The sequence below is a fragment of the Mustela nigripes genome, chromosome 3 (genome assembly GCF_022355385.1).
Source record: "Mustela nigripes isolate SB6536 chromosome 3, MUSNIG.SB6536, whole genome shotgun sequence".
Lineage (NCBI taxonomy): Eukaryota > Metazoa > Chordata > Mammalia > Carnivora > Mustelidae > Mustela > Mustela nigripes.
In genome coordinates this window covers 14,032,814-14,048,245 of record NC_081559.1, presented here as the reverse complement: position 1 = coordinate 14,048,245, position 15,432 = coordinate 14,032,814, and the positions used below count along the sequence as shown (strand labels likewise).

Below are 15,432 nucleotides of genomic sequence, written 5' to 3'. Positions count from 1 at the left end.
CAAAAAAACACTCTAAAGCCTAACTTTGCTTATAAAATGCCTTCATAGAGCTCTGCTAAACTTTGATAGAATCCTGGCAAATGCTAGTGTTGCATGAAAATGTTCAAACCACTATGTATTAGACACCTCTGTTAGGTCTCAGAAACTGTAAATGATGTTTCATTGCAGGACTAAAGTGAGGTCTTAACAAGGTCTTGTTTATTAAGTCCTGGCTTTGGTGTTTATGTTCTTCTGGGGAGAAGGGGTAACCTGTAAACTTTCTGCCTGGTAACCTCAATCTCCTCTGTTACTGTAAAGTATTGGACTCTTCTAAAGGTAAATAGCTTTATGGAGCCTGTTCTGTTTATTATTCAGATTCAATAAGAAAACATTGTGAACCAAATTTAACAAGACACATCCGGACATGGAAAAGAACGGCGAGAGCTCCAGTTCTTAGAACATGAAATAAGGGAGCCCCCTGGTGGCCAAAGTGGTACACCGTCCTGTTGCTGCTACCTGAAGAAGAGGGATTTTGTTTTATTAACACAACTGAAGAAGTAAAGAGTAAAAACACTGCAGTATAAACCAAAAAAGATAAAAACGTTTAACTAATGGAGCTTTTTTCTAAACCCACTAACTCTCACTTTTTCTAAAACCATACCTGCTGAAAGAAGTTTATGGATGATACCATTGCTCATTTATTTAAAATTCTCTCTCTCTCTCTCTCTCTCGCACATCTACACTTTTTCTCAGTGCTTATCACTTTGGTCAGTTTTAACCCTAAAGAGAGGCCACAAATCTCACAGAACAACTTCACTGACTGACTTATAGTTAGATGACTTTCAAGCATACAGAGAACTCAGATTAAGAAACTTGATTAGTAGAAGTTAAATGAAAATCTGCTTAAAAATTTAAAAACCAGGGCTCTTAGGGGGCTCCATAGGTTAAGTGTCTGCCTTCTGCTCAGGTCATGGTTTCAAAGTCCTGGGATTGAGCCCCGCATCCGCATCCGACTCCCTGCTCGGTGGGGCATCTGCTTTTTACTTCCCCTCTTTCCCTCACCCCCACCCCCAATCAAGTTCTCTCTCTCTCACTCTGCTCTTGCTCTCAAATAAATAAATAAAATCTTTAAAAAACAATTTAAAAACCCCACTATTTTGGTATCAGCTTACCCATCAATTAAAATCAGTACTTCAGGGGCACCTGGGTGGCTCAGTGGGTTAAAGCCTCTGCCTTCGGCTTGGGTCATGATCTCTGGGTCCTGGGATGGAGTCCCGCATTGGTCTCTCTGCTCAGTGGGGAGCCTGCTTCTGCCTCTCTCTCTGCCTGCCTCTCTGCCTACTTGTGATCTCTGTCTGTCAAATAAATAAACAAAATCTTTTAAAAAAAATCAGTACTTCAGGCCAAAAAAAAAAAAAAAAAGACAAGACTCCCTCCATGATGCAAAAGGCTGACAACCTGGTAAGGATATAAAGTAAACAAGTAACTAGAAACTATTTAGTAGAGTGGTAGAAGATAAGGCTAGAAAAGTAAATTGCTACAACTTGGAATTTCAGGTTGAGGAGTTTGAACCATTGGGTAACTCGGTAAGAGTATTAACAAGATGACTGGCACAGAGTGTAAAATTGTGCGGTACCTGGGTGTGGCTCAGTGGGTTAAGCCTCTGACTTTGGCTCCGGTCATGATCTCAGGGTCCTGGGATCGAGCCCCACATCCAGCTTTCCACTCAGCATGGAGCCTGCTTCCCCCTCTCTCTGCCTGCCTCTCTGCCTTCTTGCGATCTCTCTGTATCAAATAAATAAAATCTTAAAAAAAAAAGTGTAAAATTGCTTAAAATAGGGAGAAACAAACAAACAAAAAGACTAAACGCCTATTGCAACAGGTCACAGTGGGGTTTTGAAACTCAGTTAAAAGGGGCAATGGGAGTTAAGGAGATACAGCTAAGAGTTTTTACTATAAAATTTTACTGAAGATGTTTACTTTTCTACATATGAGAGTATGTGCCTCCTAGAGGACTTCACCAGTGTCATGGATAAACAAATTTAATAAACTTATTTACTTACTTTAAAAACTGAATAAAATTTTCACTTTAAAAGACCCAAGTAGGGTTACCTGGGTGGCTCAGTCACCATGACCTTTGGCCAGGTCATGGTCCTGGATGGAACAAATCCTGTGTCAGTCTCCCTGCCTCTCCCTCTGCCCCACCCCCCTCTAGCTCCCCTCAAGCTCTATCTACCCCCTCTCTCAAATAAATAAATAAAATCTTAAAAAAAAAAAAAAAAAAAGACCCGAGTAGTTCTGAAGTTCTACATGACATCTAAGGAGAATAATTTGTTTTCTTGAATATATTGTTCTTGGGAATTTATGCATATTTTCTATGCTGTCTTACATAAATTCTTGATTGTTTCAATCTATGGAAAGGTTAAGCAAAAGAAAACTTCCTCTTTTATCTGTTTCATTTATCCAATTAAAAACAAACCGAACATGCATTTAGGATACTTGTGTCCCTGAATAGTTAATAGCTTCTGGGTTTTTCTACCTTCCTTTTTAATTGTGGAGAGAGGAAAGGAAGAGCTCGAGGGTTGAGAAGTTAAGTAGGTTGAGGACAGGATGGGAGAAAGGAGCTCCGGCAGGAGGACTCGAGCACTTCTTGTGGAAGATCACCCATCCACCCTTGACACAACTTCCTCATTATCTTTCCACCATCTGCCATCTTAGGCTATCTTTTTATTGCTATTGCTCCTTTTTTTTTTTTTTTTTTCTATTCTCTCCTTTTAAGGCTGCTTTTGAAACTCATTTTTATAGCAAGCACCACCCCCCATGGCCTAGTATATTACTATGTGCAACAAGTTGGTATTAGACTCAACTCAAAGAGATAAAAGATAAAGAACGGAAGATAGGCACTCACTCCAAAAGATAAAAAAAAAGAAGATAAAATTGAACTTCTGTGTGGCTTACCTAGAGAAGACTCTGTTCTTGAATCGTTTCTACAGGTAATAGGTGAAAGGTGTCTGCACACGTTTTTGGAAGCAAAAACTGGAACACATGACGTCAAAATTGTTCTATTTTAAAAATCTATAAAGGCAATGAGCTGCACATTCTGAGATTTTAAATTTCTCTCATTCTTTTGCCATATTAGGACCTTGAAGTTACAATCTTTGCCTTTACAGTGCTCATCTCAGTAGTTAGTTGGGTCCCATTGGTTCTCTTTAATCCTGACCCAACCTGCTGCTGCTGCCTCTCCATCACTGACTCAACCTTGTTTTCAATTAGCAATAATCTCGCCTCGGATAAACCTCATTGGCTATGATACTACCACTGTGCAAAGCTCAACTTTGTTTTAAGGCCCTCATTATCTCTTGCCAGTCCCACACTAGTTCCTATGCTTCTATATTCAGTTTCTTTCCTCTCAGCTGATTCTTTATATTACCAGCTGAGTTTCTTAAGTAGAAACTCCTCTGCTTAAATTCTTCCACTGACTTCCAGGGTAAGTCCAAACTGTTAGCATAGCATGCTAGCTCTTTTGTGATATAGTCCCAGCTGGGTCATCTGGGTTCTTCTGTGCCATTTCACTTCGTAACTTTCACTTAGTATCCCAAACTCTATTCCAATCTAATATCCTCCTGGCCCCTTGAAAAAGCTCCACCCTCTTAGCCCCTCTGTAGGGCTTCATGGGTGCTATAACATCTGCTGAGAGGGCCATGGCTCATCTCTTAATTAATTCTTACTCGTATTTTAAGACAGTGAGGAAAAGTTCTTTCAAAAGGAGAAATTGTCTGATTCAGTAAGAGTGCATTAGAGACCTTTGCCATGTACTTCCATAATACACTGGACTTTCACTCTATCATAATACTTACAACCTGTACTATAATATTCTCCAAATCAACTATGAGCAACTTGAGGGTGGCGCTGTGTCTTCTATCTACGATGGTACTTGTTACACACAGGGTGTTCAGAAATTTTTTTGATGCGCCTTTGAAAAAGGAACTTACTGATCACAACGAAAACTGCATTTTATTTGCAGTTTCTCTCATGCCCTCACTCTAATCACTTTCCTTTCTAATCTATCCTGCATACCTTTCAGTCCAAACTTCTTTAAAAATTTCTGTCAAGGTCCTTCCTAGCTAAGATTTGGTCTCCTTGTTGGCTATGACAGCAAGTCTAGACACCTGGGTCTGGTTTTCAAAAGATATTTGGATCTACTTCTTATTTCCAGTCCCTATTCTTCTTTATCTGTCTCTGGTCACTTCAAATTTCCTGCCTTCATTTTTCCTACTGAAACCCCACCTATCCTTTCAAGACTCTCTTCAATAATCATTTCCTCACTAAAGTCTTCTTTGGCTCTTTAAACACATATTGAACATGTAGTTTACCACTAATTTGGGCACTTAACATGTCATCTTGTTTGGATGTAACTATTTCTTCTTAGGCCTTTATTCCTCCACAAGGTGGTTTAAGTTCCTGGGGGCAGGAATAATACCAAACTTTTTGGATCTCTCAGTATAGTAATAGTGATTCAATTTAAAATAAATGAGTAATAACACATTATAATAATAAAATGAAAGCTGCCCAAATATATAATTTAATTTGAAAAAGACTAGAAAATAAGGGAAAAATTCATTATTAGAAAGATTAATCACTAGCTAAAGTTAGTCATTTGCAGAGGCTGTAAACTAGGAAGATGGATCAGATAGATGTAGGTGTAAATGAAAATAATTTTACTTGTGAGAAGTTCTTATTAAGAGATTCAGTAGGGGGGCACCTGGGTGGCTCAGTGGGTCAAGCCGCTGCCTTCGGCTCAGGTCATGATCTCAGGGTCCTGGGATCGAGTCCCGCATTGGGCTCTCTGCTCAGCAGGGGCCTGCTTCCTTCCCTTCCCCTCTCTCTGCCTGCCTCTCTGCCTGCTGTGATCTCTCTCTGTCAAATAAATAAATAAAATCTTAAAAAAAAAAAAAAAGATTCAGTAGGTTATCATGTATTTTTCCCAGACCATCATATTTTCTCTAAGGACATTTAGTTATCATCCTGAATATTACATAGTGGGTCCTGTAGAGAATTGCAATAGTAGCCCATAACATTATATTGTCAATGTAGGGCATGCAAATCAAAAGGGAAATGGTGCCCCAAATCTATTATCCCTAAAATATTAAGTGCCTACAAGAGTAGGCCATGCTTCTCCTAAAACAAATATTCCCTTGGCATCTACTTAAGGCAGGTCTGACACTTTTTTTCTATTGTTTATAAAATTTTTATTTTTATTTTTTAAATAATCTCTACGTGGGGCTCAAACTCACCACAAGACCAAAGGTCACATGCTCTACCAACCGAGTCAGCCAGGCACCCGAGTCTAGCATTCTTTTAAAACATGGCTATCCTGTGGATTATACAGGATCTTACTCCAGGACGCTTAGCTAATACAGTGAATTCATCTGGAGTCAAAAACAATATGGGGTCCCTGGGTGGCTCAGTCAGTTAAGTGTCTGCATTCGGCTTCGGTCATGCTTAGCGGTGAACCTGCTTTCCCCCTCGCCTGCTGGTCCCCCTGCTTGTGCTCTTGCTCTCTGACAAACAAAATCTTTAGAAATATATATGATGCCTTCACAAACTCATATTGCATTTTAACTTTTAAATGCAATATTTAGGACTTTATTTTTTTAAGATTTTATTTATTTGACAGAGAGAGAGAGAGAGATCACAAGTAGGCAGAGAGGCAGGCAGAGAAAGGGGGAAGCAGGCTCCCTGCTGAGCAGAGAGCCCAATGCGGGGCTCGATCCCAGGACCCTGAGATCATGACCTGAGCCGAAGGCAGAGGCTTAACCCACTGAGCCACCCAGGCGCCCCTATTTAGGACTTTTTATTGTAATTTTTAAATGCAAACAACTTTTAAATGCAGTATTTAGGACTTAAATGCAATAAAAAGGACTTTTAAAAACATGAAGATCTAACTTAAAAGATTATTTGATGATGTTTAGTACAAACACATCAATGTTAGGCCAGTAGAGACAGTTGTTTTGGTACCTGTTAGCATTTCAGTAACAGCAAATTGCTTCATGTATGTTCCTGGCTATTCTTTTTACTGCTGGGCCATTCTTGCTTTTATTTTTGAATTTTCTTGCCATAACCAGAGATTTAAAACTATTAGTTCAAAGCAAAATGGGAAATACATTGAATCCCATTTTACCAGTTCTGTGGCTTTGGACAAGACATTTAACTTCCCCGAACCAGTTTTCTAATTTTTAAAATGGGGACAATGTGTATTTTATTTATTCTACATATGTAGAATTAACTACCACAGTGCCTAGTATACAGAAAGTGTGCAACTATTCTTTTTTTTTTCTTAAAGATTTTTTATTTATTTGACAGACAGAGATCACAAATAGGCAGAGAGGCAGGCAGAGAGAGAGAGAGAGGAGGAAGCAGGCTCCCTGCAGAGCAGAGAGCCTGACACGGGGGCTCGATCCCAGGACCCTGGGGTCATGACCTGAGCCGAAGGCAGAGGCTTTAACCCACTGAGCCACCCAGGCGCCCCTGCAACTATTATTCTAATGTTAGTTGATTTTAAAAAACTGTATCATATTGAGTAATGAGTATATTAAAACATTTACTATTCTGGTGCAAAACACCTAAAATATCACAGTAACAGTCATAATTTCTGGGGACCTAATAAAATCAAAAGATACAATTACTGTTGTCATTAATATGATCTTTAATAAATGGAATAATGCACCATTTTACAGCAAGCCTTTTTTAAACCTAAAGAACTGTCTTAAAATTTCCTTCTCCAATGTCTCTGTAGCAATACAATCTTTTTATTTAGGTTTATATATATCAAAGCATTTACTTACAATTATTCATAAAAAACTCTTTAGTGGCTTAATGTCAGCTTTCATAGTGGCATCCATAGTTAATACAAAAGAAAAGTGATTTGCTTTATTTCATACTCACACTGATCCATCAAACACAACTTACACAGCATAGCAAGGTCTCAGACGGCTTTTACAAAAGCAAAAATAACTGAAAGTGATTATTCATAAATTCATATGATATTCTATCTGTAATGTAAGAGCAAAACACACCAACAAAAGATACCCGTTAACAAGAAAGAGGGTTCTGAGGAATTGCCAATATTTTTCAGCCTTTCTTATTCCAGAAAAGCATCCTCAGAAATGAATACTCTGTAGCTTATGTTTCTCCTGTCCATTCAGAAAAAGCACGGCAGCTACACATCTCCATGTTTCAGCTACTACAATACCCTAAGAGTTAGTGTACTTTACAATTATCCACTTATCTTCATTTGAAAAATTATCAACAGAAAATTAAGGATGATTCCAGCTTATACAAACACTTACACAATATAATTTCCATGGAAACATGACGAGGCATACAAAAACTTTAAATAAATAAATGTGACGAGAAAAAGAAAAGCCACAGAAGCCAAGTAATTCAGTTTTAACCAGAACCTATCTTTGAATTGCATCTTTTAGTAATTTAGTTTTCTTACTGTTAAGCTCCTTTAAAAATATGTTTCCCTATCATACTTAAGAGGATTGGTAATAAGGTGGAGAGCCTGAGACAAGAGACTGGTTACAAATAACCTCACTGCTAGGATTTTAAGTATACAGCATATCAATTTGGAGCTTTGATTTGTCTGATTGAAGGAAAAATTCTATTTGGATATAACAAGGTGATAAACAGCTTACCATAGGTTACCTCCTCAAAACCATCCAAACTATTACTAAGGCTATAAACTCATTAATTCACTTTTAGAAGAGTTTTATAATGTTGAATTACTTCAAGAAAATTTTATCTCAGAGGAATAACTTTACTAAGTTCTCCTATTAAAAAACAAAGCAAAATGAAATGATTTGTCCCATCATGTATAACCATTTACCCAAAGAAGAGAAATGGTTTTAAGATGATGCTTCAACTCTAAGGCCTAAATAGGCTGCAACATGTAGCCAGTTGGTTGAGTCATTTCCCTCTATTCAGTAACTACAGAACTGGGCAAGTTTTTATAATTAATGAAATCTGATGTTATGTCTATGTAAATTAAGTCAAATCATAAGATGAAACATTAAATGAACTGTATATGCAACAAACACTTTAAATATTCAACTGGACTAATTGCTTATTTGTTTCCAATTAGTTTCTCACGTGCAAAGGATGAAAAGGACCCTGAGTTTTTAAGTAATATTATGTCTATAGAACGAGTCTAACACATGAAGATGTTTCTGAAATCTAAAAGTACAAAAAAAAAAAAAAAAGGAAAAAACCTACATGTTGCCTTTTGAAACATTTTTTGAAAGTTGTAATTTTTTAAAAAATTCAATCATAAAATGGATTGCCCTAGCGATGTGATTTATTTCTTAAGATTTCTTCTCTTAAACTTTAGAATCTGGGTTGCAAATTAAGTTCAAAAAAATGAATGTCACTACAATTAATAGTAAAACTATGAACATCACATAATAACAGAATTGGAATTTTCAAAATATGATAGATTTATTTGGGGCATACTTCTAATATACAGCATTAAATCTTCTGAATTACTTACTTTCAAATGTATCAGCCATGAGATAAAATCCTGGATTTTTTTTTTTATATGCACAAACACTCAACTAATTTAACCAGCCACTTAAAAGTTAAATGAAAGTCGTTATAGTCCAGTCTATGTTGCAAAATAATAAGTATTTCAAAAGTGGTCTGCAAAAATGTCCATAGATAATACCTGATTATTATAAGGTTTTTGAAAGGTAATCTTGCATTTTGTGTTTAATATTTGATACAAGGGAAAGTGTAAAATGTTGTGGCTCAATTATAATGCTAAGCTTGCTGCAATATAGGTTAAAAATTTTAATGGCAAAATTATATACAATTCTGTATGCATGGCTTTTTAGTTAGAACTAATGAGAATATAAAATTATAAAACTCCACAATTTAGTAGGAAATGTTTAATAATACAAAACTCAAATTAAGAGCTGATTTTCTGACAATCTGATGGTTGGATCCATTGTCAAACAATTCAGATGTTACTACATCTCAAATTCTCAATTCTATCCTACTGAACTATTATTTAAATGGGAGTAATGAATTCGAATATAATGTAAAATATAATTTTAGGTGTTCTTAAGTATAAATAGTTATTAAAATAGGGCTGAGAAGGAAATGCTAAGGGAACCAAAGCAGTTTTGTCTGAAGAACTGAGACTTAGATGTTAATTGAGAAGCTTGAAGCATAATGAAAAATGACAATACTGGAGAAGATGGCCAACTTTTTTTTTTTAACTGCTGGAGGAGACAAATGCACATAAAATAAAACAGGAGGGAAGCAGAATAGACATGAAGAAAACTTTCCTGACACAGAAGATTGCAACTCAGATAACCAAGGGATACAGCAAGTCAGACACAAACTAAAAGGCAGTTGAAGGAAAGTAATGGGTAGGTGCACCAGAGCACCCTGAGATTTCTTTTCTTCTATACTAGTTTAGTATCTGAGAAGCTATAGAAAAGCCTTCTTTTGATAATAACATTTGTGTAACTAGCTCAAACAGTGATTTGCCAGATTTACTAAGTCAAGGAATATATTTAAGAGTGGATCATGCAAGGTAGTTTTGGCTAACATTTGCATAGTTCAGAATCTACAAATTAAAATGCAATTTTATCTGCTGAAGAGCGAACTGACAGCAAAAGGTATATTTAGAAACATCTCAGTCTGAAAAAAACTCCTGGGGTGTGTGTGGGAGTGTTATACAGGTCTAGATAATCAACTGTGTGTACAATTTCTAATAAGTTAGCTTGAAGATAAAGTAATATATAAAGCAATCTATGAATAGTTATATAATGACCTGCACATAACTCGTAGTAAGTTTAACATAAATTTATAGAAGGCTGTTCAGGAATACAATGTAATCTCAAGTTCTAGGAGCTAACTACCTCCAATGAAATATTCATTTCCATAAATATTGAAAAAAGAAACAAAAAAAATTATTGAAGTATTCTTCCATTTTAAATGACTTTGAGGATGGAAAGTTCAGCAAATAGCTGTGGCCTACCAGGTATTCTATTTGGCTTTAGATGCCAAACTTGAAAATATTTTAAATAAAAACACTTGCCAAATTTTGTGACAATTCCCACTGAAACACATACTTACTTGAATGCTCCTACCTTTAATTATTTTCACATTCAGAACCAACAATGTACATTTTCTGCAGTAAGTGGGTACGTGTAAGGAAGCTATCGAAACTGCTTTGTAAAAAAGGATACCTTTGTATCCTTTCTATGTCTTCCTCAATTAGTTCTTTGGATTAGCAAAATCTTCTCTAAGTCATTACAAGCAGACATTTTCAAGATGGAGTCAAAGGATTGATGAGACTTAAAAGCCATGTTAAATTAATTCCTCCAAGTCAAGTATGGCATCAATTTAGGGAAAAATCTTTGTTCTCATAAGCCACCTTCACTTTTCCCTTAAAATTTACTTTACCTTTAGTCCTACAATGCAAGAATATTAGGAGTAAAGAGAAGAGAAATAATTTTAGGATTCATGATGGCAGATGTGGGATTGAATTTCATCTTGAATTAGTAATTATTTCTCAAGCAACAGCCAGCATAGACATGTCCACATGTCTTATGTTCGTCTAACTTTGAAAGTGATTAAGGTATCTGGTTTGGCCTATATACAAGCCACATTTGTGCTGGAGTGTAATGACTGAATTTCTTACAAAATGTCACTATATCACACATCCTGTCATAGAGTGTGTAGGCAGTGTGGTGTGGATGAGAGAGATGGGGAGAGGCAAACCCAAGTTAAAATCTAGCTTTCTCTATTACTAGGATGTGGAACTTGGGCAAATGACTTAGCTTTTCTTTGCTTCAATTTCCTCAATCTGTAAAGTGGAAATATTAACTATGATCTTTAAATAGTTGCTATGAGGATTAGAAGAGTTGTGAATGTATATCCCAGCATTCAGTATATAACAAATCGTCAGTTACTGTTATTCAAATCCTGTGCCCTTTCATAACATTTTACACTGATATTGGTTTCTTTTCCCCCAAATTATGAATTTAAAAAGGGGGAACACTGTTAGGAATTATGATTAAATAATTTTTGTCTAAACCCAATTCAAATCAAGTTCTTTAAATTATCTAGTTCTGACATACAGTTAGGATAGTTCAGGGAATTAATATTAGGATTTGATTACCTATTATGATGCTTTTAAGGTTGTAACACTAGCAAAGTGAATTTTAATATTTTTTCACTAAATGGCCTTTATTTAAAGGATCCAAATGCTTTTCTACATGCAAAATATTGACAGCAGTTAAATATTCGCTTTAAGAAACATTATTAGATGAATAAAGTTAGCAAATATTTTAAGTAATTTTGCTTGCTTGTATATTACAGATTCTAAATTGGTCTGATGTACAATTTTTACTCTTCCTATTTTTTAAGGATCTACTAAAAAAACCAGGGAAAGAAAATTATTTGTTTTAAACATGCTTGCATGAAATGGGAAACTTAAAAGGATTCTTTTATTTTGGTATATAAATTCTTGAAAGCATTTTAATATTAAACATCAAAAAAAAAAAAAAAGATGCTGGAAAAATTACAACCAAGTAGCCTCAACACAAAGTAAGGTAGGATAACTTCCGTCAGGAAACGATCAGTTAGATCTCAAATGGTCATTTAGCCTCAATTGGAGAAGGAATGTGATTTACTTTGATACAAAGATATCCTACACGTGTTTGAAAATAATGAAATGCAGCTTAAAGACATTTAAAGGCAAGAGAACTAAGTGAAAATTTGGTGAGAAAGATATAAATAATTTGTTACATAGATAGAAAAATAATTATGCAAGAAGACTGAAAAATGTTAAGTATCTGAATCAAGAGAAGGGCCAATAAAACACAAAAGGTGGATATCCTGGGCACTAAAAAAATCATCTTTATTCTAAAAATTCAAAACTGTGTTCAGCCATCCATCAGCATAAATGTGAAGCGTTATAACATCTAACTCATAGGATTATAATAGATGACAAAAACAGAAGCCTTATATAATAAATTATAAATATCTTGGACAGCAAATTGGGAAACTTATGTTATCTTTAGCTAAATGATGAAGATAGAGGAATACAAGTGAGAAAACATTGTTCAGGAGATAAAAACCTAAAAGCAAGAATATGGGCATTTGTGTTTTTCTCTTAGCTTTTAATCTTTCAGAGAAATCTTAGAACTTAGTTAAATAACATCTATTAAGTACTCTGAGAATCTGGAAAAATTAAGTGAGAACATCACTGTTTGCAAATTGATAGAAAATAATTTGTGCTTATAAAAAAAGTCCCTTATTTGACATAAAGTGCTTTATTTTAAAAAAACATGCTGAGGTTGTTGTTTAGAGATAACTATCAGTAAGGAAAGAAGCAAAGGAAGCTTTTAAAAAAACAATATGACTTGAAGGATACTTAATGTGTTATCACTAAAAGGTATATTCTAATATAATGTAAATAATAAATGCTGCTCATCTATCAAAGATCATATGAAAAGCTGGCAAAAAGACAAATTATGAAAATGGGGTTAGTGAAGAAACAGTTTTGAAAAAAGAAAGGTAAGCCTCAGTCTGCTCAAAAATGATAGGTTTGGCAGCAATCTTTCCTTCCACAGGGATTTGGCATGCCAGATGAATGATTTTTCCACACAGTGTTTTAGGTCATGGGAAGAGGACTCATTTTCAGATAAAGTCACCAGGCATTGCAGGGAAGAGAATAAAAAGTTACTACTGGTTCAAAACTATGAATTACTTTTGAAGTTATTTTAAATAGGAAATGTAATTTTATTTGAGTCAAAGATGGCCTATTCAGAGAATGAAGGCTATAACACTATATAGTCTTAACCATCTACCTACTTAAAAATTCCTTATAAGTATAGCTCTGTAAGTTTTCCAATAAAAATGTGCTTCTTAAATAAATGAATATGGATCATGAACATACATATAAAAATAAAATAAAAGGAAGAAAGGCTAATATTTGACTTCGTTTACTTTGTTCTATGCTCTCTTATGAACTTCCAAAAACCAGAACCAAATACGTTTATTAAAATGCCTGGAAAGAAACATTTAGGACTTGGAAGGTTAAAAGAAATGGCATTTCAAGTTAGGTTTTGGTAGTTCCTTTTTTAGAGCCCTTTGAGACAATGTTTCTGCATTCTCCATACGGAGAGAGAAAGCAAGAAATCAGGTAGCTGCTCTCTCTTGTGCAAAAATCACTGCCATAGAACTGACCTGCCAAAAGTATGGGGGTTGGGGCAGAAAAATGTATTTACTATGGAAGAATGTGTGCTCTGTTAGGAAGAGAGCTTACAAGAAAGCTTATTTGTGGACTATAGACTATTGCACATTCAACAAAACACAAGAGAAAAGAATGTCCAACAGATAATATGTTCAGGAACAGTTCAACATATAAACTAGCTTGTGCCCAGAAATAAAACATGAATATCAGACACCACTGCAGTCAAACCTGTCTTAATTTGCTTCTGCTTTAATGACCTTTAGAAACTGGTCCAAACTGATTATCAGCAATACATTGTTTTTGCTTTTTTTCTTAAAAAAATATTTTGAGACCACTTTTGATACACACACATATAATTCTGTGGTCATAACAGACAAATATAACTTTAATGAGACTAAACAAAAGTGCAAAACTTAAAAAAACAAAATTAAAAAATATGGAAGCATAAGCTAAATTTTTCTGCATAGCTGAAATCTATTTAAAGCAAGTCCTGTTGCAGGGTGGGAGAGGGTACTGACAGGAAGATAAAGCAGTTTTTTTAAAAGGTCTTCTGCACATTTAAATGATGCAAAAAATAATTTCACTCCATAGGCTTGAAAATATTTCACAGACAGTTCATTCCTATATCTTTAGAGACCATGGTTGTGGCAGTGCCTCCTTCTGCAAGGTAAACTGCGGTGCTGGATTTGGAATGAACTGCCCTGTCATTGCCATTGTTGTTGACCTCACAGTCCAGTGGTTCAGTGGAGATGACCCAGGTGGAGGGGCGCCACCGCTTAAGAGAATAGGGAGTTTTCACACGTTTCTTAATCTTTTCACCAGATCCTGATTTGCCATCTTGTGTTGACTCACCGACTGAAAATAAAAGGACAGGAAAATAAACTATATATAAAGAAACTATTAAATAGTAAGAAATTAGGGTTGTAACTCAAGAACAGATCAAACTAATATCTGCAGGAGGTATTAATAGACATTACTTGAAATTCATGATGCCAGGCAATTATTTTCTAGGCAAACCTTAACCAACTTATTCTGAGACTCTTTAAGCCGAATCGTTTTCATAACTGGTTGGATTATTCTATTGGGCAAGCAAAAACAGAAGAGAAAATTGGAAGTTTTCAGCTGTATTCTCAAATTCTCTCCTTGTTGGTAGTGTTCCTAACTTGGCAAAATGCATTTAATCATTCTACTTAATGTTCAAAGCAGATTAAAGGTACATGGCATATAATATTTTCAGAAGAATGATATAAATACTATAGTATTAATTTTCTGGTAATTTCCCCTTCCCACAACTGACAAGACATTTTATTGCTGTGGAGCCCTGCTATAGGGTGTATCAATTGGCCTATATAATACAAGCCACTCAAACAAGGGGATAGATTCTACTGATTTTTTTCTTTTTTTAAGTAAACTCTAGGCCCACATGGAGCTCAAACCCATATGCCAAGATCAAGTTGCATGCTCCACTGACTGAGCTAGCTAGGTGCCCCCTACTGATTAATTTCTGAGAGCCAAATCCCTTTAGGCCATTTTGTAGTCCTTGACAACAACCATAAAACATGACTCCTTTCTTTCCATAAAGTGCTGTTAGCCTAAAAGAGAAATCACTTGTATAATGATGACTATTAAAGATTTTGGTGTGCTGTCTTGTGTTATAATCCCTTTGGTGCTAGAAACCATGTATCAAGTTATCTGTTTAGGGGACCTGTGGCAAGATGCCATAGGCAGGCAGGAGGAGGCTCAACACATAACTCTTGGACAAGATGATACTAAAAAAAAACAAAAAATTCCCCCAAGACCAAGAACTTCAGTTTAAAAAAAAAAATGATTTTTTTCTGAATTTTCTCCAGATTTTAAAGATTTAAGGTTAGTCTGATAAAACAGATATTAAAACATAACAGATATTAAAATACTCAACAAGTGTTTCAAAGTTCTACTGACATCATTTTACCTGGAGCTTTCAAACTCGTATTTACTTAGTTTCAACCATTCACAGTAAGTACATGAATTGCATTATGAACCAGCAGCTATGTAAGGCATGTGTTAAAGTTGTTTTTAAGTTCTGACTGTTGTGACATTGACTATCAACAACAAAAATTACTTTTTTTCTTTACAACAGTCTGATTACTTTTGAGTCCAACCAAGTGGCTTACCATGTTTCCAAAAGCGGTAAAAATAAG

At 35.3% G+C, this 15,432-nt stretch overlaps 1 protein-coding gene and 1 pseudogene across 1 annotated transcript in view; both read right to left on the bottom strand.

Annotated features, from left to right (window-relative positions):
* Positions 1 to 3,237: 3,237 nt before the first annotated feature.
* On the bottom strand, positions 3,238 to 3,309 carry LOC132014671 (U4 spliceosomal RNA; annotated as a pseudogene).
* Positions 3,310 to 6,665: 3,356 nt separating this feature from the next.
* BMPR2 (bone morphogenetic protein receptor type 2) overlaps positions 6,666 to 15,432 on the bottom strand; it is a 199,081-nt gene continuing 190,314 nt past the window's right edge. Inside the window, exon 13 of the mRNA XM_059393221.1 lies at positions 6,666 to 14,107. Within this exon, the coding sequence (XP_059249204.1) occupies positions 13,857 to 14,107 (251 nt within the window). The 3' untranslated portion in view covers positions 6,666 to 13,856. The remainder of the gene's footprint in view (positions 14,108 to 15,432) is intronic.